The sequence below is a fragment of the Mustelus asterias genome, chromosome 8, assembly GCF_964213995.1.
Source record: "Mustelus asterias chromosome 8, sMusAst1.hap1.1, whole genome shotgun sequence".
In the NCBI taxonomy this organism is placed as follows: domain Eukaryota; kingdom Metazoa; phylum Chordata; class Chondrichthyes; order Carcharhiniformes; family Triakidae; genus Mustelus; species Mustelus asterias.
In genome coordinates, this window is record NC_135808.1 from 71,195,418 (window position 1) to 71,223,175 (window position 27,758).

The 27,758-nt window shown below is 42.8% G+C and overlaps 1 protein-coding gene across 3 annotated transcripts in view; it reads right to left on the reverse strand.

Annotated features, from left to right (window-relative positions):
* Nucleotides 1–27,758, reverse strand: part of dennd1b (DENN/MADD domain containing 1B) — a 296,649-nt gene that overhangs the window by 198,995 nt on the left and 69,896 nt on the right. For all 3 annotated transcript variants that reach the window (XM_078218144.1, XM_078218142.1, XM_078218143.1), the window contains exon 3: nucleotides 13,857–13,900. In XM_078218144.1, coding sequence (XP_078074270.1) covers nucleotides 13,857–13,900 — 44 coding nt within the window. The remainder of the gene's footprint in view (nucleotides 1–13,856; nucleotides 13,901–27,758) is intronic.

Sequence of the window (27,758 nt, forward strand, 5' to 3'; positions counted from 1 at the left end):
TTCTGGCCGGGGCAGAGATCACCTCTTATAAAAGGTAGCTACTCTGTAACATCAATTAGGATTAGACTGGTCAGCCAGACTAGTTTCTGTCAGCTAAAGGGACTTGACAATTATTTTTCCCTCTCAATCAGCCAGAAATTTTTCTCTTCACTTTCCCCATCTTTTCCAGGTGATTACATAATATTCAGGTGAGATGGGGAGCGTTTATAGTGTAATGCAAAGGTATTGCACTTGTGTGGGACAAGCGGAAAGGGCCAGTGGATTTGTCTCTGCCTGCCTTCATCATGTATTATACTTTGGTGAGAAATGGAACCGGACAGTCTCCAGAAGCTAAAAGAAAAACGTCAAAAACTGACCGGGGCGAGGGGGGGGGGCAATTTGAAATAGAGTTGAATTGAAGACAGAATTATTCACAACAAACTTCTAATCATTAATATAAATGAGAAGGCATTAAAAAGCCATCTAATAACACGGAAATCAATCCTATGGTTACTGAGTGTACCATACTGTAATAAGGCCAGCTTCAGTCCAACCTAGAACGCTCTTCTTTTATGATTCATGTTTTGCTCTCCAATACAATTTGCCCCAAAGGCAGTATTGGGAGCTTTACACATGAAGGCAGATCCAATGCTAGCGAGCAGTAAGACAAAATTCATTCAGCATTCAGTGAAACTGACTAGTGTTCCAGAAATTACATTCAGATGTCCAAGTGAATTGAAAAGCTTGAAGCAGAATCGATCGACTAAATTGTTTTCATTAATGTGCAAAACAATATTACGGACTGAACATACCTCCATCAACATTACAAAAGACATAAATAAAACTCTCAGTTTGAATTAAAATTTGACAGAACATAGAGACACAGATGTCCAATTACAGACGTTGTTCAAGCAAATAAAATGGTTTACGATGTCGAATTCTACACTTGTATAAGTTAGATTAGGTTTTAATAATTAAGGTATCAGAAGTACAAGGAACATCTGAACCAGCACAGCAAAAAAAAAATCAAACATGTACATACTATAGTAGCTGCAAAAAAGACTAAAGGGAATAGATTCACTTCCATCTGTCTACTCTATTTGTCCCTTTAAGCCTTTTTTTTTCTGATGAGCTAAATATATGCTTTTGCTCCCAATGACAGCAGCTGTGAATGTCCAAGACTTCACAGTATTATACCAGTCATTTTCACATCATATTCCAGTGTTGCTGCCAGCTCCCAGTCTGTCTTCCTTTGAGTCCCATTCTACAGCAGCGGCAATTCTTATTCAATCAATTCATATTTCCATAATCCACAATTCTGCTGCTCCTTCACCTCCCTGGGGTGGACTAACCCTTTTGCCCCAAACTATGGCCTACAACTGTTATTAAGCACTGCGACAATAACAAGATAAACAAAAGAGCCAGCAGTACAGAGGGTTGCTGCTGCCATATGCTCGCTAACTTAGAATTCTTCAACTACCACAGTAACCCAACAAAAACATTTTTAAAAAAATAATCCTAATCATGAGCAAACTGAATAGGTCTTTTATGCTGTCGGAGCCAGAGGCCAAGCCATCTGTACACAAATCCTCCAAAAGTGTAATCTCTTCCAAGGAATGCCTTCATTTATTTATTTAGCTGTTTTTCCACCTTCCTCCAGTTAAGCCTCCCGCACCAAACCCAAACAGGCAAACCAAACCACAGGCTCAAACTGATGATGCTCCACATCTCACCAATAAAGAAAATACTCTTCACACTTGATAAGACGGAGAGGCAGCATCGAGTTTGTTTTCACCTGGTGGGCCAACTAATACGCCGTTATGATGATGCATCTCAACCAAGTGCAAATTCACGGGGCAATCACACAAGTGCAGATTTAGTCAACCTTTAACGGATGCGCAGGAGAATCAAATGCACCCCTTTTATTTTCATTCCTTATTGCATGACGGTGCTGAGACACCCAGGAGGCTCAGTAAGTAAACACCCTGCCATTAGCTCTGAGTGAAAGGACTGAGGGCTTTCAAGGGCAACACAACTGCACCCTAAATTAAAGCAGCAACTTAAAACAGCGGGTTAAAAAAGGTCAGTGTTTGAGGCCTTGGTGTGAAACAGGAACTAAATGCTGCAATTATCATTTAACAAGCAAGCGCAGAGGCAGTGCATCGATGAGGCTGACAGAAAACGTGTCCAAGGATGAGGCAGATTAGTTCATGCAGGCTCAGGACCAAACCTGGCAAAGAATTCAAAAGCATAGAATCGAGATAGATTCTGCTCTGATTTCAGCAACGAAGCAAACATTTTGGATCCCCTCGCCTTAGAAATGAGTAATGTGCAGAACGCTTTTCCGGATTGTAAACTGTTACATTTCGGTTACAATTCCAGAGGCTGCACACTCAACCATATAGGTGGGAAGCTTCAGAATGCATTCCAACCACTATCAAGCTACATCTCCAAATCTGAAACTGCTGCATGTTTTGTTTAAACAAAATGCTCAAACAGTATATATTCTGTTTACAAATGTGGAATCATGAGGCGCACTTAAACATTGAGCTTTAATTTATATGTTACAGTTCTAAAATTACATGAGGGTAAGTGGGGGGGGGGGGGGGGGGGGGGGGGGAGGGCGGGGAGGAGGAGGAGGCAGGTCAGAGGGGGACAAAGGAGAGGAGGGCATTTGAGGCACTTAAACATTTGGAGCTTTCATTTATAAATGACAGTTCTAAAATTGCATGGAGGGAGACATAGGAGCACCATAGATGAGGAGGAATGTGGAGGGAGAGGAAGGCCTCAGGGAGAGGGGGAGGAGGGTTGCCACCAACTTTTCTCCCAACATTCCTGTCCAAATCTCAGCAATCCAATTTCTGCCCACCTCACAGCATCAAGACTCTACTGGCTGAAGGTGCAGGTGACACCCTGTCTGACCAGAATGTTCTCTTCTTCCTGTTCTTCACTTCTTCGGTGTTTATAAATGGCTGACCACACCATTCTGTTTGACCACCTTTACAACGCTATCCAGCTCAGCCGAAGTAGCAACCAATGGCCTCACTCTCGAAATGTAAACAGTCACGTCCACAGTTGTCCAAGGGTCAATCCCCAGCATACTCCACATCCTCATCTTCATGCTTCCCCTTAGTGACGTTGTCTGCAGGTACAGGCTGTTTACATCCCGCAGCGTGAAAATAGCTTCAGCTAGCATCTGCTCCCCTTGACACACAACCCCAGTAATCTCAATTCACCCGTCCAACACGCAATCACAAATGGATCAAAAAAATTCCTTCAAATGACCATCCAAAAAAATTCCTTCAAATGATCATCCACTGCCCTAAGTGCAACGTCCTTGTCACTTGGGCTGAACGAGGCAATGTGAAAGTTTGGTATCCTGCCTCTCTCAGCCAAATTTCACTCCCAACTCGGCAACAGTGTTCGCTATTACTGAAAAAGTTAGGCTTCATCTCAACACCTCTAGGTGATTTCAACAATGTTCACCTCAGCTAGGACGGCAAGGTGGCAGAGTGGTTAGCACTGCTGCCTCAGCGCCAGGGACCCAGGTTCAATTCCAGCCTCGGGTCACTGTCTGTGTGGAGTTTGTACATTCTCTCAGTGTCTGCGTGGACTTCCTCCGGGTGCTCCGGTTTCCTCCCACAGTCCAAAGATGTGAGAGTTAGGTTGATTGGCCATGCTAAATTGACCCCAGTGTTAGGTGAATTAGCAGGGTAAATGTGCAGGTTATGGGAATAGGGCCTGGTGGGATTGTGGTCAGTACAGATTCGATCATAGAATCCTACAGTGCAGAAGGAAGCCATTTGGCCCAGCGAGCCTGCACCGACCACAATCCCACTCAGGCCCTACCAATAACCCCATGCATTTACCCTAGCTAGTCCTCCTGACACGATGGGGCAATTTAGCATGACCTTTTAGCATCACCTAAACCGCACATCTTTGGAGAGTGGGAGGAAACTGGAGCACCCGGAGGAGGAAACCCACGCAGACATGGGGAGAATGTGCAAATGCCACACAGTCACCCAAGCCGGGTGAGGCAGCAATGCTAACCACTGTGCCACCATGCCGCCCACTGGCGTCTTTCTATGCTGCAGGGATTCTACAATTAGCTCAATTCCCATTCCCCAATTTTCCATAAATGCTATGTTAAAATGCAACATCCTGTCAAGCATTTTGATCCACTTGTCCATCACTGTTCTTGATGAACAACACTAGCTCCCTCACCCCAAAGAATGCAATTGAAAACCTGGTCTGCAGCATGGCCTTGCCTCACTCCATTTCCCCAACCCCATTCAGGTTTTATTCCTCTCTATGGTCTACTGTCGATTGGAAAACTTGCACAAAAAATCTTTTCTAGGAAGTTTTGGGTCACGCTCCCAACCTCCAACTACATTGTGCAGCGTTTGAACCCTTGTCTGGTTTCACTCCTCCCTTTGAAAGCATCTTGGGAGGTTTCCAATTTTGAACACGCAACAGAAATATAAGGTTACATTGTTAGGAAACCAGAATGCTTAAAATTAGAACAGAATGTAACAGAAATTACTGAAATGTCACTTAGTACAAGTTACTTAGATGAAAAGCCATGAACAAATGGGAAAGGATCACTTACGAACGGAATTAAATTTGGATAATACATTTTCTAGCCTATTTTATATCCTGTATTAAGAACAGATCTAATTCCACATCCAAACCTCTGATGCAAGTGATATTTCTATGGTGCTCAGTATGCATTGGAGAAGCATTAGAGTGTTTCACAGGGCAAGTGGGCATGGAGCCAAGGCGAACAAAATTGCAGTTAAAGTGAAAGTTCTGAAGACAACTTTTGAATGGATAACAAGGTAGAGGTCACGAAAGAGTGAGTTCCAGAGGCTCAAATAGTCATCAATAGTGGAACAGTCTGAAGAGGGGATGGTGCACACAGGGATATGCATTCAAAAGACAACAAGATGGAGAGAGGATCATGCTATGGAATGAAATTGAGACCATCAACGCTATCATGTTTTGTACATTACAACAGTGACATTTCAAAAGAGCTAAAATGCCCACAAGGCGCTCTGGAACATAGAGAGCACAAAGGGCGCTATAAAAATGAATGCCGTTCCATTCTGAAAATCAATTGTCTGGGCTACAGGAAGCCAGTAGAGCTTCAGGACAACAAGGGCGATGAGGATATGGACCAAAGTGTGGTCAGAGCATAGCCTGCAGCACAAAATGTAGCTCACTCTGCTAGTTCTGACAGTAATTCTTTTTTTAAAACCAAAGCAGAAGCTTGCTCATAACTATAAAGCTGCTGTCGACTTTTGTTTCCCTAAACATTTCAGAGCTTCCTCCATCATAGGTTATAAGGAAACTATTTCACTCCCTGAACAGGCCAAGCTACTGACAGTTAAAGGGCTGTTTATGGTAGCATGGAAACAAAACCCTGGGACTCTGGCCGAAGAACATGCCTCGTGGCACACTGGGAAACGACACAATCTGATGCGAGTAAACCGGAATTCAACACTTTACAGCTTTTTGTTCAATTTAAAAATAAGTACGCAAAAATAAACATTTTCAAAAATGATTCAAATGAGCTTTGTTTGATGAATGAAATTCTCAGCGTATATCATTAAGTTGTAATGAACATTCTTCATGTGTATACAGGGAAGTAAGGTGTATATTTTAAGCATTGGCCATGCTGGTGCATAAATGCTTTTTCACAATCCATTTAAAGTTATTCGCTGTTGAAATCACCAACAGCAAATTTCTATAACCGAAGTGTGAGCATGAAAACCTAATTTCAAAGAACCACATTGAGATATCCTATAAGTCTCTCAAGAATTGCAGAGATTTGTGATGCTAAGATAGACTGAGACTCAGAGGGGAAATTCGAATCCATGGGGATAAACTTTATTTCAATGCTGACACTCAAACAATGGAAGTTCCATTAACTGAGGCTGAGCGAGCTTTTTTTGGGGATGAATTATTTTCCTTTACTGCTCCATCTCATACATACCTTAGTTACCTCTAGACTAGACTATTCCAAAACACTCCAAGCAGGTCTCTCATATTCTACCCTTCACAAATTTAGTTCATCCAAAATTCTGCTGTGTGCGTCTTGATTCACAAAGTCTTATTCATCAATCATCCCGCTCCCAGCACTCATCAACCTACACTGCCTCTCAGTCAAGCAGCACCTTGAATTTAAAAACTGGATCCTTGTTAAATTCCTCCATAACCTCAGTCCTCCCCATTCTGTAATGTTCTCCACCCCTATCACCCTGTGAGATTTCTGTGCTCCTCAAATATTGGTGTCTTGGCAACATCATTGATTTTAAATACTCCATCACTGCCTTCAACTGCTGGACTCCAAGCACTGGAATTCCCTCCTTATACCTCTCCAATTCTCTACCTCTCTTTCTTCCTATTAGATGCTGCTTAAAACGTACCTGTTTGATCAAGCTTTGGCCATCAGCCCTAATCTCCTCATATGCCGTTCAGTGTCTAATTTTGCGTTCTAATGTATCTGTGAAATACCCATGGACAATAAAGGCTCGATATTAATTGACACGTTGCTGCTAGCTCTGCAAATAGCTCATGATGGGATATGGTGCTATCAGTACCAGCAGCCACAGAGTCGGAGTCATGTAGTACAGAAGAGACCCATTGGCCCATCGAGTCCACACAAGCAAAACGGCACTAATTCCATTTTCCAGCACTGGGTCCATAACCTTGAATGTTACGACATTTCAAGTGCTCATCCACGTACTTTTTAAAGATTGTGAGGTTACCCATCTCTGCTACCCTCCCAGACAGTGAATTCCAGTCATTTTAAAGATTACCATTCTTCATATGCAGGCATAAACAGTAAGTGATGGTGGGTTATTTGATAAAAACTTTAATTTTATCAACACAAATATTAAGATGCTTTGACAGAGTTAGAGACTCCAAACCCCTGAGAGTATACTTCTCTATAATAAGATCCACCTTTATTTATAGACAGTCTGAGAGTCATAGAGGTCGACTTTCCATCGAGTCTGCACCGGTCAAAGACAAACCACCCAACTATTCTAATCACATTTTCCAACACTTGGTCCATAACCTTGCATGCCTCGGCATCAAAGTACTCATCTAAATACTTCCTGACTTATGAGGGTCTCTGCCTGGACCACCCTTTCAGGCAGTGAGTTCCAGATTCCCACCACCCTGGGTGAAAAAGATTTTCCTCATATCCTCTCTATGTCTCAGCTAATAAAGGCAAATACACCATATGCCTATTTAACCACTTTATCTACCTGTCCTGCTACCTTAAGGGAACAGTGTGCACTATTTGCCACCCCACTAATTTTCGTATTATCTGCAAACTTACTGATCAACCCTCCTACAATCAAGTCAAAATCATTTATGTAAATCACAAACAGCAAGGGCCCCTACACAGATCCCTGCAGGACCCCACTGGACACAGTCTTCCAGTCTGGGAAAAAACCCTCAACCATCACCCTCTGCTTCCTGCCATTCAGCCCATTCTGGATCCAATTTGCCAAATTTCCTCGAATCCCATGGGCTGTTACCTTCACTATTGGTCTCCCATGTAGGACCTTATCAAAAGCCTTGCTGATGTCCAAGTGGACTATGTCAAAAACATTACCCTCATCCACACACCTCGTCACCTCCTCAAAAATTTCAATCAAGTTGGTCAGACATGACTTCCCCTTAACAAAACCATGCTGACTATCCTTGATTAATCATTGCCTCTCAAAATACAGATTAATTCTGTTTCTCAGAATTCCTTCCATAGATTCCCCATCACTGAGGTTAGACTGACTAGCCTGTAGTTTCTTGGTTTATCCCTTCCTCCCTTCTTGAATGGTGGTACACATTGGCTGTCCTCCAGTTCCCCGGCACTCTCCTAAGGCCAGAGAGGAATTGAAAATTTTTGCCTGTGGCCTTGTTATTTCCTCCCTTGCCTCACTCAACAGCCTGGGATACATTTCATCAGGCCCTGGAGATATCGCTACTTTTAAGCTCAGTACCTTTGCCCTATGTTAATTTCTTTAATAGTATCACAGTACTTCCTGATTTCTGTACCCACATAGTGTCTCTCACCAGGGAACACCGACAGAAATATTTATTTAGAACCCTACCTACGTCCTCTGACTCCACACAAAAATTTCCACTGTGGTCCTTAATGGACCCTACTCTTTCCCTCATAATCCTTTCACCCTTAATGTACTTGTAAAACAACTTAGGATTTTCCTTTATTCCACCTGCCTGCATCCTTTCATGTCCCCTTTTTGCTCTCCAAATTTCCTTTTTAATTTCTCTCTTGCAGATTCTGTACTCCTCTAGAGCATCTGCTGCTTTGAGCCAATGCTGTATATCCCTTGATATGATGTGGAGATGCCGGCGTTGGACTGGAGTGAACACAGTAAGAGTTTTAACAACACCAGGTTAAAGTCCAACAGGTTTATTTGTAGCAAATACCATAAGCTTTGGGAGCACTGCTCCTTCGTCAGATGGAGTGCATTTCCACTCCATCTGACGAAGGAGCAGCGCTCCGAAAGCTTATGGTATTTGCTACCAAATAAACCTGTTGGACTTTAACCTGGTGTTGTTAAAACTCTTACTGTATCCCTTGATGTCCAGGGTTCACTGGATTTGTTGGTCCCACCCTTTTTCTTTAAAGCAATATGTTGGTCCTGAACTCTCCCTATTTCTTTTTTGAATACGTCCCACTGTCCCGTCACAGATTTACCTAAAAGTGTCTGCTCCCAGTCCACTCTGGCCAAATCATATCTGATCTTATTAAAATCAGCCTTCCCCAGTTTAGAACTTTGATTTCCGGCCTATCCTTGTCCTTTCCCATAACAATCTTGAATCTAACAGAGTTATGATCACTGTCTGCAAACTGCTCTCCCATTGATGCTTGAACCACTTGCTCAGCTTTGATACTTAAAATTAAGTCTAGGACCATACCCTCTCTTGTAGGACCTTCGATGTACAGGCTTATCAAATTCTCCTGGATGCATTCAAGAATTCCGCTCCCTCTAAACCTTCACAATATGACTACCCTCATTGATGTTGGGGAAGTTGAAATCCCCCACTTTCACCACCCTGTTACTTTTACAGTTCTCTGAAATTTGACAACTATCTTCTTCTATTTCCCTCAGACTGTTAGGGGGCCTATAGATCACTCGCAGCAATGTGAGCACTCCTTTTTGGTTTTGAGCCCATATGGCTTCATTGGAAGACTCTTCTAGGATGTCATCCCTTACAGCTGTAATTGATTCCCTGGTCAAAACTGTGACATCCCGTCCTCTTCTACCTCCTCTCTGTCCAGCCTGAAGATCCTGTATCCTGGGATATTGAACTGCCAATCCTGCCCCTCTCTCAATCATGTCTGCGACAGTAATGCCATCATATCCCACGTTTTGTGCCCTCAATTCATCTGCTTTGTTCGTCAGACTCATTGCATTAAAGTAAATACCATCCAATCTTGCCAAACTCCCTTGTGCTCTAACTGGCCGACAACCTCTAGGCCTTCCTGACTCACCTGCTGTCTCTTTTAATTTTGGCTGCGTATCTTCCCCAGTTGAACCTTCTCTCAGGATCCCACACCCTTTAACTGCTCCCCAACTGCACTAACAAACCTCTCTGCAAGGGCACCGGTCCCATTTCAGTTCAGGTGCAACCTGTCCATCTAGCGCGGGTCTCAGCATCCACGAAAACTGTCCCAACATGCAGTCAGTGCCCACTGGTCTCTACCGATTCTGTGCATATGTACATTATAAAGTAGCTAGTGGAGAGTTACAACAGCTAATTTAAAAGGCTAGTGGAATGTTAGCCTTCATAAGAACATTAGAAATAGGAGCAGGAGTAGGCCATCTAGCCCCGCAAGCCTGCTCCGCCATTCAATAAGATCATGGCTGATCTGATAGTGGGTTCAGTTCCACTTTCCCGCCCGCTCTCCATAACCCTTAATGGTTAAAAATCTATCTATCTGTGACTTAAACACATTTAACGAGGTAGCCTCTACTGCTTCATTGGGCAGAGAGTTCCAAAGGTTCACTACCCTCTGGGAGAAGAAGTTCCTCCTCAACTCTGTTCTAAATTGACTCCCCTGTATTTTGAGGCTATGCCCCCTAGTTCTTGTTTCCATTATAAGTGGAAATAACCTCGCTGCTTCTAACCTGTCTAGCCCCTTAATTATCTTATATGTCTCTATAAGATCTCCCCTCAACCTTCTAAACTCCAATGAGTACAGGCCCAGTCTACTCAATCTCTCCTCAAAAGCTAACCCCCTCATCTCTGGAATAAACCTGGTGAACCTTCTCTGTACCCCCTCCAAAGCTAATATATCCTTTCTTAAATAAGGGGACCAATGGGGTGGCACGGTAGCACAGTGGTTAGCACTGCTGCTTCACAGCTCCAGGGTCCTGGGTTCAATTCCCGGCTCGGGTCACTGTCTGTGTGGAGTTTGCACATTCTCCTCGTGTCTGCGTGGGTTTCCTCCGGGTGCTCCGGTTTCCTCCCACAGTCCAAAGATGTGCGGGTTAGGTTGATTGGCCAGGTTAAAAATTGCCCCTTAGACTCCTGAGATGCTTAGGTTAGAGGGATTAGCGGGTAAAATATGTGGGGGTAGGGCCTGGGTGGGATTGTGGTCGGTGCAGACTCGATGGGCCGAATGGCCTCCTTCTGCACTGTAGGGATTCTATGATTCTATGAAAATTGTACACAGTACTCTAGGTGCGGCCTCACCAGCACCCTGTACAGTTGCAGCATGACCTCCCTGCTTTTATACTCCATCTCTCTCGCGATAAAGGCCAACATTCCATTTGCCTTCTTCATTACCTGCTGCACCTGCAAACTGAGTTTTTGTGATTCAGGCACAAGGACGCCCAGGTCCCTCTGCACAGTAGCATGTTGTAATTCTTCACCGTTTAAATAATAGTCCATTTTACTATTATTCCTTCCAAAGTGGATAACCTCACACTTACCAACGTTATACTCCATCTGCCAGATCCTTGCCCACTCACTTAGCCTATCCAAATCTCTCTGCAGACTCTCTGTGTCCTCCACGCAATTTGCTTTCCCACTCATAGAACATAGAAAGCCACAGCACAAACAGGCCCTTCGGCCCACAAGTTGCGCCGATCACATCCCCACCTCTAGGCCTATCTATAGCCCTCAATCCCATTAAATCCCATGTACTCATCCAGAAGTCTCTTAAAAGACCCCAACGAGTTTGCCTCCACCACCACCGACGTCAGCCGATTCCACTCACCCACCACCCTCTGAGTGAAAAACTTACCCCTGACATCTCCTCTGTACCTACCCCCCAGCACCTTAAACCTGTGTCCTCTCGTAGCAACCATTTCAGCCCTTGGAAATAGCCTCTGAGAGTCTACCCTATCCAGACCTCTCAACATCTTGTAAACCTCTATCAGGTCACCTCTCATCCTTCGTCTCTCCAGGGAGAAGAGACCAAGCTCCCTCAACCTATCCTCATAAGGCATGCCCCCCAATCCAGGCAACATCCTTGTAAATCTCCTCTGCACCCTTTCAATGGCTTCAACATCTTTCCTGTAATGAGGTGACCAGAACTGCGCGCAGTACTCCAAGTGGGGTCTAACCAGGGTCCTATAAAGCTGCAGCATTATCTCCCGACTCCTAAACTCAATCCCTCGATTAATGAAGGCCAGTACGCCGTACGCCTTCTTGACCGCATCCTCCACCTGCGAGGCCGATTTAAGAGTCCTATGGACCCGGACCCCAAGGTCCTTCTGATCCTCTACACTGCTAAGAATGGTACCCTTCATATTATACTGCTGCTTCATCCCATTGGATCTGCCAAAATGGATCACCACACACTTATCCGGGTTGAAGTCCATCTGCCACTTCTCCGCCCAGTCTTGCATTCTATCTATGTCTCGCTGCAACTTCTGACATCCCTCCAAACTATCCACAACACCACCTACCTTGGTGTCGTCAGCAAACTTACCAACCCATCCCTCCACTTCCTCATCCAGGTCATTTATGAAAATGACAAACAGCAAGGGTCCCAGAACAGATCCCTGGGGCACTCCACTGGTCACTGACCTCCATGCAGAGAAAGACCCCTCCACAGCCACTCTCTGCCTTCTGCAGGCAAGCCAGTTCTGGATCCACAAGGCAACAGCCCCTTGGATCCCATGCCCTCTCACTTTCTCAAGAAGTCTTGCATGGGGGACCTTATCGAACGCCTTGCTGAAGTCCATATAGACCACATCCACCGCTCTTCCTTCGTCAATGTGTTTGGTCACATTTTCAAAGAACTCAACCAGGCTCGTAAGGCACGACCTTATGATGACATCTTTGTGTCATCCGCAAACTTTGTTACCCTACACTCAGTCCCCTCCTCCAGATCGTCTATGTATATTGTAAATAGTTGAGGCCCCAGCACCGATCCCTGCGGCACGCCACTAGTCACTGATTGCCAACCGGAAAAGCACACGTTTATTCCGACTCTCTGCTTTCTGTTAGATAGCCAATCCTCAATTCACGCTAACACTTTACCCCCAACTCCGTGTACCTTTATCTTATGCAGCAAACTTTTGTGAGGCACCTTATCGAATGCCTTCTGGAAATCTAAATACACCACATCCACCGGTTCCCCTCTGTCAACCGCACTCGTTATATCCTCAAAGAATTCCAGGAAATTAGTCAAACATGACTTTCCCTTCATGAATCCATGCTGCGTCTGCTTGATTGAACCATTCTTTTCCAGGTGTCCTGCTATTTCTTCCTTAATGATAGATTCCAGCATTTTCCCAACTATGGATGTTAAGCTAACCGGCCTGTAGTTACCTGCCTTTTGTCTACCTCCTTTTTTAAACAGTGGCGTTACATTAGCTGTTTTCCAATCAGCTGGAAAAGTGGTTGAAATACAAAGGGGCGGAAGTTATATTTAAATTGTGCAAAGCTCTGATGAGGTCACATCTGGAGCACCGCCTCGAGTTCTGGGCACCACATCTCAGGCAGGATATACTGGCCTTGGAAAGGATGTGGAACAGACTAATATAGAGGAGCTAAAAGGGTTAAATTATGAGGACAGGTTGCACAGGTTATGCTTGTTTACTCGAGTATAGAAGATTACGGTGTGAAGCAATTGAAGTGGCTAAGATGAATAGAAGATTTGATAGGCCAGATAAGGGAAGAGCTATTTCCTCTGATACTCAAGTCAGAAACAAGGGGACATAACCTTGAGATTAAACTTAGGCCATTCAGGAGTGATGTCTGGAGGCATTCACATAAAGGACCACGGCTTATCTGGAATTTACCCCCCCAAAAAACCGCTGAGGTTAAATCCACTGAAAATTTCAAACCTGAAATCCATTGAGTTTTCTCAAGTAAAAGTGGGTAAGAGGCTCAGGAGAGGCTGAACAGAGAGTTGATCCTGTTCCCATCTCCATGTGACCAGTCAATAGAGTTCTCCAGCTGTGCCAAATAATTTAAGTTTTGCTGCTCCAATTGATATTATTCCTTGTATTTAGAATGACAAAGCTTTCTCCAATGAGAATGACCGAAAGAAAATATGCTGAGAAGCACCAACATTTCACTTCATCACCCACCAAATGAAAATTAGGCTGGTCAGAAATTACCCGTGTCAGGAGAGAAATTAAGGGCAGCAAGAAAAAGAACACTGAAGTACCAAAATCAATATTAAAGTAAGTTTACTTATCATTAATCAAACAAAATATTTGCCACTTTTGAAAACATTGTCACTAAGCCTGTACTGCAATTGCTGTAGGTTATGTCTGGGAGATCTATCCGCTCACTGGCTTCATTCATCTCCGCCTTGTCACAGTTACCGAGGAAAGAGTATTAAATTTTTTTTTAAAGTTAATCATGTTTCAAACCTGGTCTCTGAAGTCCTTTGGGAACTTCCACACAACCACTGGATCTGTAAATAATTGACAGACAGTATTAATCAGCTGTGAAGGAATAAAGTATTGCAGTCAGAGCACATTAAAATAGAAGCCAGTTTCAACTTCTCAAGCAAGAACCAAAGCAACCTTCCAAAAATCACAGCACAGAGTTGCTGAATTTCAATGCACAGCACATCAATATTTGAATATTTGCGGCCTTTAATTCAAGTATCTTTACGCATTTTTCTGATAAAATAGAGTTCTTCTTCAGTTCCAAGTGAACTTGATTTAATTACAAATCTATGAACATTTAACAAAACACATATTTTAACCTCCTGAGCCCACAAAGCAGGTTTCAGGTAAATCGTGCTCATGGAATGAAGCAATGCTTTGAACAGAGCAAGACCCAGTCTTGCAATCAACTTCAACGAAATTAAAATTAGCACTTAATTAAAAGATTACACTGGGAAAGTTGCGGCTTTTAGTTCAGTGTTTATCCCACTCGCACAGTCAGAACTTTTTCCTGGCATATGACGCTATCAGTAGAAAACTGACATTCTCAGCAGCTTCTGTACTGTAAACCGAGATTGAGCAAGCACAGCCAAGTCCACTTTTATACACATAATATCCCGATTTTATTACATTCACGTCTCATGGATTAACAAGCGAGTTAACACGTAACATAGCCAGTGATAAAACTGTTGTTTGTTGTCTGGGTCATCTGGATATGGAACAACCTGTATCCCATAGATGAAATCATGGCGTTTCACTCGAGCCAATCTTGACCTTTAATTTTTTATGTGGATCCGTGGCTCCATGAAGAAAAGAAAAGCGTTAGTTTATGAGGGCAGACACATACCATGGCTCTGAACCAATGGGCCCCAGTCAGTGGCTTGTGGGGCTATATTTATGGCGTCAGTGCAAATTCCAAACGTATGCAAGGTTATTGCAAAATGACTGAATATCAATTTGCACACAACTGAAAATTGTTTCTATAAACCGCAAGATCAGAGCAGAACTGGTGTTTAAATGCTACAGTCGAAAGGTTGCTCATGTTCAAAAAGTTTACAGACGTTAAAAAGAAATTTACTGACCCTGCTCAGTCATGCAGATGTATTATTGTACTGGCCAAATATGTGAGCACATCTGAACGATCCTGGAAACCCATTTTCCCACTCAATCAGCATTCAAATGCTTATTGGATAAACATATGGATGATATTGGAATAGTGTAGATTAGAGGGGCTTTAGATTGGTTCCACTGGTCGGCGCAACATCGAGGGCCGAAGGGCCTGTACTGCGCTGTTATGTTCTATGTTCTATTAGCAAAAGTTACCAGTAAAGCACGAATTAACCTTCATAACGCCATTGCCAAGTTCTCATCAGAATACAAACAGGTTACCAGAGAGGATAACTCGCTCTGCTGAAACCTGCTCTCATGTGACACATTTTGACAAAGAAAACACACTGACGGGTCTGCTATCTTACCTTGATGCCACTATTCGCATTTCTTGAGTCCTTAATGCCCCTTCGTCTGATGTCGATGACATCTTTTGTTAATCGTTCCTTAGCACCAACCTAACCCTGACCTTCTATTCTGCCCCACCCCTTCTCCAACTAGATAGTCAATTACATTTCTATCCATCCTCAGTTCTATGGAAGATAAGGACTCAAAAATCTGAGTGTTTGTCTCTCCACAGATGCTGTTAGACCTGTTGAGTTTATCTAGCTGTTTATGCTTTTACACAAAAAAAATGATAAAATGACCTCCCTGTTAATCCTACAAGAAATTAGATAATGCAGTGCGACAATTTGGTTACATGAATGAGATATCAGCTCATGTCTCACTTACATTATTTCTTCTAATCTCACTAATTTGCAACAGATGTGTTCTTTGAAAAAACATTGTTACAAGTCGCATTGACTGAAAAAGTTCCAAATAGCTGCAGCCCAATTCAAATACCTTGGCTATAATGTTCCTATGTGCATAAGCAACAATGGACCAGGATAAAAGCAAATTACTGCGGATGCTGGAATCTGAAACCAAAATAGAAAATGCTGGGAAATCTCAGCAGGTCTGGCAGCATCTGTAAGGAGAAAATAAAGAGCTGACTTTGAGAGTCCAGACGACCCTTTGTCAAAGCTAAAAGGCTGAAAACTCAGGAAATCCAGCCTCCCTTTTGAGAATTTCAAGATGAACATGGCAAGCTGATCATCAGATCCTGGCAGATATGAAGCTAACAGTCCAAAAAAGCTGCAAAGACTGAATATTCTAAATGCTGATCGAAGCAAATTACTGCAGATGCTGGAATCTGAAAGGCAGGAAATGCTGGAAAATCTCAGCAGGCCTGACAGCATCTGTGGTGAGAGCATAGAGCTAATGTTGAGGGTGGATGACTCTTCGACTGAGTTTAGCTTCGTAAATTCTGACGAAGAGTCCTCCAGGCTTGAAACGTTGGCTCTGTTCTCTCTCCACAGATGCTGTCAGACCTGCTGAGATTTTCCAGCATTTTCTGTTTATGACTCTAAATGCTGAATTTCAGGCACTATTATTTTCCTGAATTTTTCTTCCAATTCACCATTTGCTTGCAGAAGGTGATTCCTTGTAAAGAAGAAACAAAATTCCTTGGCCTGAGGGTCTTTAAGTGACATGAACTGCACTGCCAATTGGTCTGGGGGATTCACATTTTATGTATGGGTTGCATTCTATATCCTGAAACTCAAATGCAGCAATTTCAGACTACTTGAATTTTAATCCGTTTGATGTTAGCTCTGCAAACGGTAATCAAATATGGTGGCACGGTTCTTGAAACAACTTCAGTTGTGTATGAATTAATTACTAAATTATATTTGTTGCAGGCACAATGCAGAGATTCACTTATGATATATCCAGTCTTTTCAGACTCCTGAGGGGTCATATAGCCAGAACATAGAGTGCTCGTGAAGTGTCCGTGTTGGACGCATCCATGTTAAAAATTGAACTACTGATGTTATTTGGAGCTCTATTTCACAATAGGACCATTGAAACACATGTTAAAATGGATCATTTATCTAATTAAAGGGTGCTTCCAGTGGATTTCACCATATGTTTCAAAACTGGTGCTGCTTTAATTATGAACAAATGATTGTAAATTGACACTGGTCACAGACTACTACTAACTCAAGAACTAGAATTGCTAAAATTGTTGTTGTTGACAGTTTAATAGACCCGGTTAATTGCACAGAGTTTTATTTCAACACCCATGGGTTAAAATGTGGTGCCAGAATATGCACCCATTGTAAAGTTTAAATGCCTTGTAAAACCCCCATAATTTCAAACACTAATGGAAATAAGTTACTCTTGCAGTCTCAAGTAGAAGTTAAATCTGTTAGAGCAATTGCACATAATGTCACACCACAAAGGTAAAAGAAATAGCCATCGCATATGAAATGCCTATGATTCAAGAACAAATGTACATCAACAACGTGGTGCAAAAGCAATTGTGCAAATCTTCATGTGTTTGCTTTAAAACAAGCAAGAAAACAAAACAAAAATGCCATTTTTCCATAAAGGCAAGCCAATTTTGGAGCTGCAAAACAATAACAGATTAGTGGAGAATTATACCACATTTCTCGTACTTCTCAATGAATTTCACATACCATTAATTTATAGTGAAGTCAATACTCTTGGCATATCAATATACCAGTTTTTGCAATCTTATTACTTCTGTGCACAGCAGGATCTACAAACATCAATGTCATGAATGACCACTTCATCTGTAATTCTTACATTAGCAAGTACATTGGGACATTCCAAAGGCGTGACAAAGTGTTGATAAATACATGTGCATTCTTTAATTTGTTCTTTGTATTATTTTGAGGGAAGAATGTTGCCCAGGATACCAGAATGACTCTGGGAGAACAAACAGAAAAGCAGATGGTTTAGCATCTCATTAGAAATATGGCACCTCCAGCAATACAACAGTCCCTCAGTATGGCACTAGTGAGTCAACCAGATTTTGCACTCAAATCCTGGAGTGTGGCATGAACCCACAACTTTCTTATTCAGGAGACAGAAGTGCTTCTAACTGAACAAATTGACACTTTAGATTAAGATGACTTGATACTTGACTGCAGCTCATAAATTGATTATCTCAAGTCCCCCAAGTGATAATGCCTTGCAGCACAACTGATTTGTCATCTGATGTTTTACTGTGATAAGTTTCATAGTCATTTCATCTAGGGTTGGGCTACTTCTTTTTAATCAAATGCAGCATGCTCAGTGTGAAAGGTAAAAGCTACAAACAAAACATTTTAAAATAAACCAGTCGGTGTCTTTCTCTGGAGTTCTCAGAGAATAAAAGCTACCGGCTGAAAGTTGGCGTGAGCAGCAGCCATTCGTTAGAATTGCACGTGCCCATCAGGTTTAGCACAGCATGTTGCTGTCAGTGAGCCATGCAAATAGCATGATGCCCTCTACAAGGCATCTGGGACCTGTACGAACAGGGCAAACAATGTGCATCTCAACCAGATGAAATGAGCTGCACAATCTGAACCCTGAAATGTAAATTAGTGGGGGTGGATTCAATGTCAAACCAGGTACAGACAAGAAATAGAGTGGGAATGAAAGATTGGATTGAGAGAGAGAGAGAATGAAGTAGTTTTTAAAAGCATAGCTATTTTTAAAGCTCCAACGATAACAGAAATCTGAAGGTAAAACTCCACGGGCGGGATTTTCTGGCCACACTCACCCCAAGACTGGAAAATCCTGCCCGAGGTCAACGGACCTTTGCATGGTCCGTGTCCCACCTGCTACAATTCCCAAGATGGGCAGGACAGGAAAATTCCACCCCATATATTTTAGAAAGCTAATTTTCAAGTGTCAGGAGTTTTCAACAATAATTAAGGCTTTGCATACTATTAAAGGGGCATTTAGACTGAAAGGACTCAACTTACATTTCTGAGGTGTGTTTAGTCCTTAGCCACATTAGCACCATTCGCAACTTTGAGCTATTTGCTCGAGGAAGACTGGGCACTTCTCATGTCTGGAATTGAAGGACGTAAGCCCATTCATGAGTTTTTAACGATACACTGTGCAATGATCTGATCGGGTTAGCCATTAGCTTTGATGTATCCTATCACCATCAGCTTGCACAGTGAGTAAATGACTTGCACTATTTCTGAGTTTGCTGAGAAAGCCAACATTATAGTATGTAGAAGTGTAGGAATCTAACTCTTGTATCCACCAGTGAATGTCAGCTTGTGATATCCAGAATAAAGAAGCCATTGCAGATTTCCAACTAGCACATTGAGGAAAGGGAGTTCATTAGATTGCTCCAATTTAAAGTGTGGGATAAAGTTTTTGTTCATGTCACAAGTAGACTTACATTAACACTGCAATGAAGTTACTGTGAAAATCCCCTAGTCATCACACTCTGGCGCCTGTTTGGGTACACGGAGGGAGAATTTAACATGGCGTATGCACCTAACCAGCACATCATTCAGACTGTGGGAGGAAACCGGAGCACCCGGAGGAAACCCATGCAAACACAGGGAGAATGTGCAATCAGCACCCATTCCTCATGCAGCATAAATTGTTCCTCCTTTTGAAATTTGGCATTCTTGCATTGTCCTGATGAGTGCAAGACAAAATGTTTTTTCAGCAACATTACAGAAATTGTATTTTTTTTTTAGCAAAATCCGCGAGGGACCTCCAAATGTCATGCAGAGTGATGTTAGGGTAAATCAATTAACGCTCGCGCTCCTGGTCAGCGAATTGGTAATGAGGGATCATAAATTGAAGCCCACCAAAAGAACAAGAGGACAAGGAAGCAGCATTACTTCCCAAACTTCTCAAGGGCAATTAAGGATGGGCAATAAATGCTGGGCTAGCTAGTGATGCCCATATCTCGTCAATGAATAATAAATGTGGGAGTTGTGAAGGGTAGGTGCTAACTCAATCAGATGATCAGTATCTCTAACTGGCGTTAAGTGGGCTCAAGATCTGAGGTTGAAGTAGATATAGAAATAATCTGAAATATTCAGAAAGGGAGTATTCAGACATGAATGCCGTTGTGATTTTCCCCCCGCTATTCCCATTATCCTTCACCTCCACTTTCCCACCAGAACAACTTAACCCAACTCCATTGCAACCATGCCTGTGCACCACCATGCCAGTGCAGAAAATATTGCCAGCATTTCCATAATGCTTTGCAACGCACATCACCTTGAAGCTGCACAGCCACCTGGAAGAAGCTGTGCAAGCCAAACTAAAGTTAGCCCTTTAAAAGGCGTGCGCACTTAAATGAACAGGCATTGCATTGCACAACAAAACAAAAGAGGGAACATTGCTTATAATAAAGTGAAATAGTGTTACTATAAATTTGGTGGCTGATTAAATAGCACATCCTTTGAACAATGGAATTGGATAAATGCTAATAATGACACACAATGACAACGCAGGGATAACGGACAACTCAACAGCCAGGCATCAACGCCATGCAGTAGGCAGGACTTAAGGCATTACACATTAGTAGCGAAGCAACCACCAATTTTAACATGTAGTTTTTGAACTCATCAGCTGATGATGCCGCCAAGAAACTATAATTTTTAATACAAAAAACAAAAAGTGATACATAGGAAAAGGGTACAGCTGAACTTGATCGATGAGGCTCCTAACGACAGACAACAAGTTTATTCATTAGTGTTACAAGTAGGCTTACATTAACACTGGAATGAAGGTACTGTGAAAATCCCCTAGTTGTCACACTCCAGCACCGGTTCGGGTGCAGTGAGGGAGAATTTACCATGGCCAATGCACCTAACCAGCACGTCTTTCAGACTGTGGGAGAAAGCCCACGCAGACACGGGGAGAATGTGCAGGCTCTGCACAGGCAATGACCCAAGCAGTAATTGAACCGGGTCTTTGGCGCTGTGAGGTAGCAGTGCTAACCACCGTGCCACCCAATAAGCATAGTTAGTGAGGATGTTCATTATTACGAGGCTTAAAGATTTCCAGCATCGGAGAAATGACAAAGTGGCCAACTTGAATTGAACATCATTTTATTCGAACTACACAGTGTCAATTGCTTTATACTATTTGTGTTTTTCTTTGGTAACAATGAAGCAGTTCCATACAGTTGCAATTACTTTTTGGAACTCATCCAGGGAAGGAACAGCTGGTTCTGCTTCTTCCACACCTTTGTCACCAAAAATGTCTTCATCCTGTACCTGACTCAATGCTGGAAACTTTCATCGATTGAATCTAAATTTGTGAGCAAGATGATGAGACCAGGTACTTTCCTTTTATCTCCATTATAAGACCAGAATTTCGTTTTAAGCTGGCTTCATCAGAGTGGAAGTTATACTGCAGTTCTAGTTGGCCAAACAATATAGAGAGTTACATTTCCTGATGCACAATGTCTCACATTTGTCAGATTGGAGATGGAGATCTCTCCCTGTCTTTTATCTGTCAATAACCATCACACCCTAACTTTGGAAAGCATGCATAACTCTCTGCCAACAATGCTGTTAGGACATCTGGTTACATATACACAAATACCAGAAATATTGTAAGCTTGATGGATCGTGTCTAGTTGTGATTGTGCACATCATTTTTAAACCTCAAGCAAGATCCTGTTAAATCCATAAGCAGATTAGTATAAATGAGACCATTTAGCTGCAATATGTGCCACATGGCTATGATGCCAAGTGACTTATCCCTTGCACTTATTTTGCTCCCCCTCCACATAATGAGGTGAAATTGCAGACCAAGTCAAGAGAACCTGTTGTGAACTGAAAATTCTTTTGGTTGCTATCTGCTGCCAGGTCAGAATTTCAACAACAAAATACATGTGATTAATGTGATGAAATAGCCCAAGCAGCTTCACAGGAGTGTTATACAACAACATATGACACTGAACCACATAAGGAGATCTTTGACAGGATCTTCCAATGCCAGTAGCAGTTAATGTTGAGAAGACCACATTGTCACACTTTCGGACCCATCCGAAGACCTGAACCCAGGTCCGCACGTGAATGGGATGTCCAGGAAGTTTCAACTTCCAATGGGCTGATTTGCGTTGCTTGGGACACAAGGAAAATGGCTCTGAGCCCACATCATGACGCACAAGAGGCCAGAACTAAAGCAGTGTCTCAGAGCTTGGGGGGGCTGGGGAGCTGGTAAGGATAGGGAGGATCAAGGTCATAGAGGCACTTGTAAAAAATTAGGAGAATTTTTACGTCAAGATGTTGCTTGACAGGGAAGCAAGGTCAGTGAGCACAGGGGCGACAGGGCAATGGGACTTGCTGTGAGTTAAGACAAGGCAGCAGAGTTTTGGATGACCTCAAATCTATGGAGGGTAGAGCAGTGCATTGAGTCTCGAGGTAACAAAGAGTTGTTGAGGGTTTCAACAACAGCTGAACGGAGACAAGATGCCAGAGTTAACACTTGCTCCTTAAAACTCCAGCATATATGCTGGAGTAATTGTACAATATTAGTAAAATTATGGTTAAGTGTAGATTTTTGTGTAGTTAAGTTTCAATTTCACTGAAAATATCCTGCTCCACCTCCCTTGCACCCCAGCTTCATCACACTCTATGAACAGTGTTCAGCGCATTCTCTGCTTGAACTGATTTGTTCTTGCTGCTGCTGTCTTTTCATCCTGCACACAATTCAGCCTCAAACCAGTTTATTGTCAAGCGTCTCTGTCAGCCCAAGCAGATTAATTAGCACATAAAAGTGACTAATGATCACCTACGACCTGTTAACTGCGAATCCACAATTAGTTGCACAAATTGAAATCTGAAGTCGCAAAATGTGGGTTCTGAATGACTTGGCCACTGATTTCCCCATTCTCGGGATACTCCCCATCATGCAACGACTGTTTTAACTCGATCCCACCTTGCACTGTTACCAGTTCGTACTGTGATGTGCTCTCGGCTTGAACTCTTGCAATACATTTGGCACGAATATGGCATTTTTCGGTTGTGTACACACACAAACAAATACTCGACTGCAGTGGAAGTCTTGTAGAAAAGTTAGTCTTTCTCAGACACATCTGTCATTACTAAGAATTTAGGATCAGAACAAGACACTCTTGCTGGCAATGAGTCTTTTTTTTTTGGCTGACAAAATATGAAAGTTAAAAAATCTTTGGCCAGCTTGTTTTCAACTAATTTAGGGAACGTTAAATAAAATGTTTTCGCGACAAGAGAATATGCTCTTTCAGTTATCAGTTAATCCCTCACTCGGCCTGAAAATCGATTGATGTACGATCAGACTGCGCCATCTCCCTGAGGCCAACTCGTCAACAAGATACCAGTTTCAAATATTTCTGAGGTAAGTTGCAACTTTGTTTTCTGCAACAATAATTAACAAAGCTGATTAAACACAGAACCAAAATTGGAATTTTATTCAGGTAATTGTGGAATAAATCTCTTCATGGTGTTTATATAATTTCATCTGAAGCCCATAATCACCATAGTAAGAACATAAAGATTTGTTATTTGTTCATGGGATGTGGGCATCGCTGGCTGGACCAGCATTCATTGCCCATCCCCGAGGGCATTTAAGAGTCAACCACATTGCTGTGACTCTGGAGTCACATGTAGGCTGGATCAGGTAAGGACGGCAGATTAAGGACATGAGTGAACCAGATGAATTTTTATGGCAATTGACAATCATTTCACGGTCATCAGTAAACTTTTAATTCCAGATTTTTGTTTGTTGGATTCAAATTTCACCATCTGCCATGGTGGGATTCGAACCTGGTTTCCCAGAGCATTACCCTGGGTCTCTGGATTACTAGTCCAGCAACAACACCAGTATGCCTGGGGTAGCACGGTGGCACAGTGGTTAGCACTGCGTCCTCACAGTGCCAGGGACCTGGGTTAGATTCCCACCTTGGGTCACTGTCTGTGTGAAGTTTGCACATTCTCCGTGTTTTCCTCCAGGGGCTCCGGTTTACTCCCACAGTCCGAAAGATGTGCTGGTTAGTTGCATTGACCATACTAAATTCTCCCTCAGTGTACCTGAACAGGTACCAAAGAGTGACGACTAGGAGCAGTTTCACAGTAACTTCATTGCAGTGTTAATGTAAACCTACTTGTGACTAGTAAATAAACTTTAACCTCTCGTTTGTCAGACCAAAGAAAACAGACCATTTTAATTTTTCTTTTACTCAAAGGGATGTGAGCATCAGTGGCATGGCAATATTTGATACTCATCTCCAATCACCCTTGACAAGATGGTGCAGCCTCTTGAACCACTGCACTTGTGTAGGTACACCCACAGTGTTGTGGGAAGGGAGTTCCAGAATTTTGACCCCGCAACAGTAAAGGAACAGTGATTTTTTTCCAAGTCAGGATGATGTGCAACTTGGTGCAAAATTTGCAGATGGTGAACCCTTGCCTCTGTTGCCCTGTTCTTTCAGGTTGTCATGATGTGGAAATGCCGGTGTTGGACTGGGGCAAACACAGTCAGGAGTCTAACAGCACCAGGTTAAAGTCCAACAGGTTTATTTGGTAGCAAACGCCACCAGCTTTCGGAGCGCTGCTCCTTCGTTTTATGGAGTGGAAATCTGTCAGATTTCCACTCCATCTGACGAAGGAGCAGCGCTCCAAAAGCTAGTGGCGTTTGCTATCAAATAAACCTGTTGGACTTTAACCTGGTGTTGTTAGACTCCTTACTTTCAGGTTGTAGCAGTTGCTGCTTTGGAAAATGCTGTCAAAGAATCCCTACAGTGCAGAAGGAGGCCATTCGGCCCATTGAGCCTGCACCGACCACAATCCCACCCAAGCCCCATCCCCGTGACCCCACATATTTACCCTGTTAGTCCCCCTGACACTAAGGGCAATTTAGCATGGCCAATCAACCTAACCCGCACATTTGGACTTCAAGACCTCCAATAAATCTTCTGCGGCATGCTTTATAGCGAGTCAGTGATAAGCTTACAACAATGCTGGTGCTGTGCATGAATTTGTTGGGCCACAGATTTTGGGTTCAAGCTTTGGGCAAAGAATTGCGGAATTCTGTCTGCTTTTCCATTAAAAACATAGCCAAGCAGCTTGGATTATCATCTGCTTTCTCATCTATTTAATTTCTTCATCATAGCATTTTAGAGCCGAGAGTACAGAAAGATGGGACAAAACATGTCGCAAACTGGAGTAGCTATGTGGGATTTAGAAATAGGTGCAGCATTTAGCAGCAGCTAAGGGGGCTTTCAGCAATATTGGGCAGTATTTGAGGTTATGGTGCTATGTTGGGGGAAGCCTGGGTGGCATTGCTTACATCTTAGGATGGCTTCTGTGGATCAGTGTAATAGGCAATTCCTGGCAATGCTAAGGTATAGTAGGCAGAAGCAGCAGAGAGGATGAAGCAAACACCGAGAGGCTGGCAGCATAAGGAAACACTGAGTGACATTAGTTTGAAATATAGCCACATTTTTCAGGGGTGCCCAAGTGGGCCACATGGTATGGTGCCAATTCTGAAAAACGAGAACGGACCATGATTTAACTCCATATTGCGAGAGAAACAAAATAATTCTGCCAGGGATATGGTTACTGCTGCAGATTAGTACATGCACAGGTAGGCATTACTGGGGACAACAATAACCAAGCACGGTTAAATATGCAATCACCATTTGTCCCTGTTGAGGCTCACAGAATGAAGGGCAGTTTAGGTAAAATAACACTGAGAAGTCTTGCTCACTTGCAGGATTAAGAGTAGACAAGAGGAGAAGCAAAACATTCAGAGATAATGTCCACTGGAGAAATCAGGCAGCAAGTGGCAAAAAAGGTTTAAAACCAGAGGTATAAATTCTACCAGCTGAGAGGATAGAGTTTTGACTGAAAATAACTCTGAGACGAACACTTCTGCAAATATTAATTGTGCAGACAAGTAGTCACAAATCAAAAAGCAAGGAAGGATTAAAACATAGTGGGCCACAAAACAGTTTAACAGCACAAGACTTCCTGTGGAGGATTACCTCTTCAAATAATTCCAGAAGTTCCTGCTGATATTGCTCATCAGGAAGAGGAGTTAGACCACTTTGTATTTCCCCATTGCCACTGGCAAATGTGAAACTAATTAACCGTAAAACCCCTCGAGTAAAATATTAAAATCTGCTAGAGACCAATAGGGACTTCACAGGAAGCGATAAAAGAAAATGTAAAATTCCTGCCAGGTCAAGTTCAAATGGTGGTATAACTGAATGACTAGACTTGTACATTTTTAGAACAATGCAACAGCATTCAACCTTCAGTTTTCAGTTAATAACACCATAGTCTGCTTGTGAGTTATCAAGTGTTTGGAGCACACTTCCTCAAGTAAATAAAATTTGTGTACCTTCACAGAAATTGTATTACAGACATAGGGGTGAATTTTCCCATCTCGCCTGCCATGGGAATCGTAGCGGGCACGTGGGATTTTCCGGTTTTGGGGTGAGCGCAGCCGGAAAATTCTGTCCATGAAGTTCAATGGTAAAATGACGCATCAGAAACAATGCAACTCAATATGGTAGCTTGTGTTCACCATTTAGATCCGCGGTCCTTCAAATTCATTGAAGGTGCTTTCGGCTCAGTATCGTGCCAAAAGTCATGTACAGTAAACTGAACCCCAAATAACATCAAAATAAAACAACTAAAATTAGGCTATTCAAATTGCAGCTTTTCCTTCCTCGAACAAACACAAGTCCCCTGTCTCCTCTCTGACAAGAGTCAAACTGCTTCAATTGAAAAGAGAAAATGATTACCTCTTCCTAAACTTTTACCAATGTAACTTGACCACATGTCAATAGCTTCGATTCTACTCCCCCTCAACATGTCTGATGTGTCCCAAACCTTCTGTCCATAAAACTGGGCAGAACTGGCCAGGGAAAGCCATTTGCGCATCACCTCGTCTGAACAGTGCCTCAATTATTCTTCCAGATGCACCCAGTATTTATGGCAGATGAAATTTATGGCACATGGAGAATATAGCCAGCTAAAAAGAATTAGCACTGAGAGATCACATCAAAATGAAAAATGAAGATGGGAAATCCCCCAGGAAAACAAGTGTCTCAATTTCATGTTTAAAAACATTGTGACTGCAGCCACAGTCTGGAAAAGTGGCAGGAACAGTTGCACATGCAGCCACCAGCACATGCATAACTGCCCTTGACACTCTTTTCTGGTCGGTGGCAGGAGTTTGAATCGATCAAAGGTTATGTAGCCTTGCACTGCAATGTAAGCATTTCCCAGTGGAATTCCAATGTAAAAGTTCAATCTTTAATATCTCCAAGTCCCATTGTAATGGGGATCTCACTGCAGCACACAGAAAAGCATCATTCATCCCAGATCGGAATCGTTATGGGATCACAATCTCAATGTGATTTTGTGTTCATGCTGCACCTGAGGCTTTATGCAGAAAAGTTCTATAGAGCCCGGGTAGTTTAATGGGTAGATAATGGGACTCTTAATTCCAGGTTGCCATATTGGGTAATTCATTTTTTTTCAGTCAAAATGTTTGTTTTTCATTGATTGTTAACCAAAATGTGCAACCTGTGTCCTTAATGTAAATATTGCAATCAATTCTCCATACTGGAAGTTGAGAATCTCAATTACTGAAGTTTCCTCACCATGGCCTAGATTTTCGATCCTGTGTGCAACAGTCTGGAAAATTCCTGGTTTGGCAGACGGATCTCAGAGAAACAGATCCTTCATTCAGGGCAGGTGCAGGTGCCTGCTGGAATGGGGCCCATGGCCCTGGCAACAGTGCAGAGGTGGCCACAGGGGCTGTCAGGTGCTGAGGGCAAGTTAAAAGACCTGCCTTGGTGTTCTGGGACTTTGTCCCAATTGAAATGAAAGCAGATAGGCCTTCTTGCTTCATTCCTACACCAACCACCCCCACCCCCCACCACTCGCCACGCACCATCCA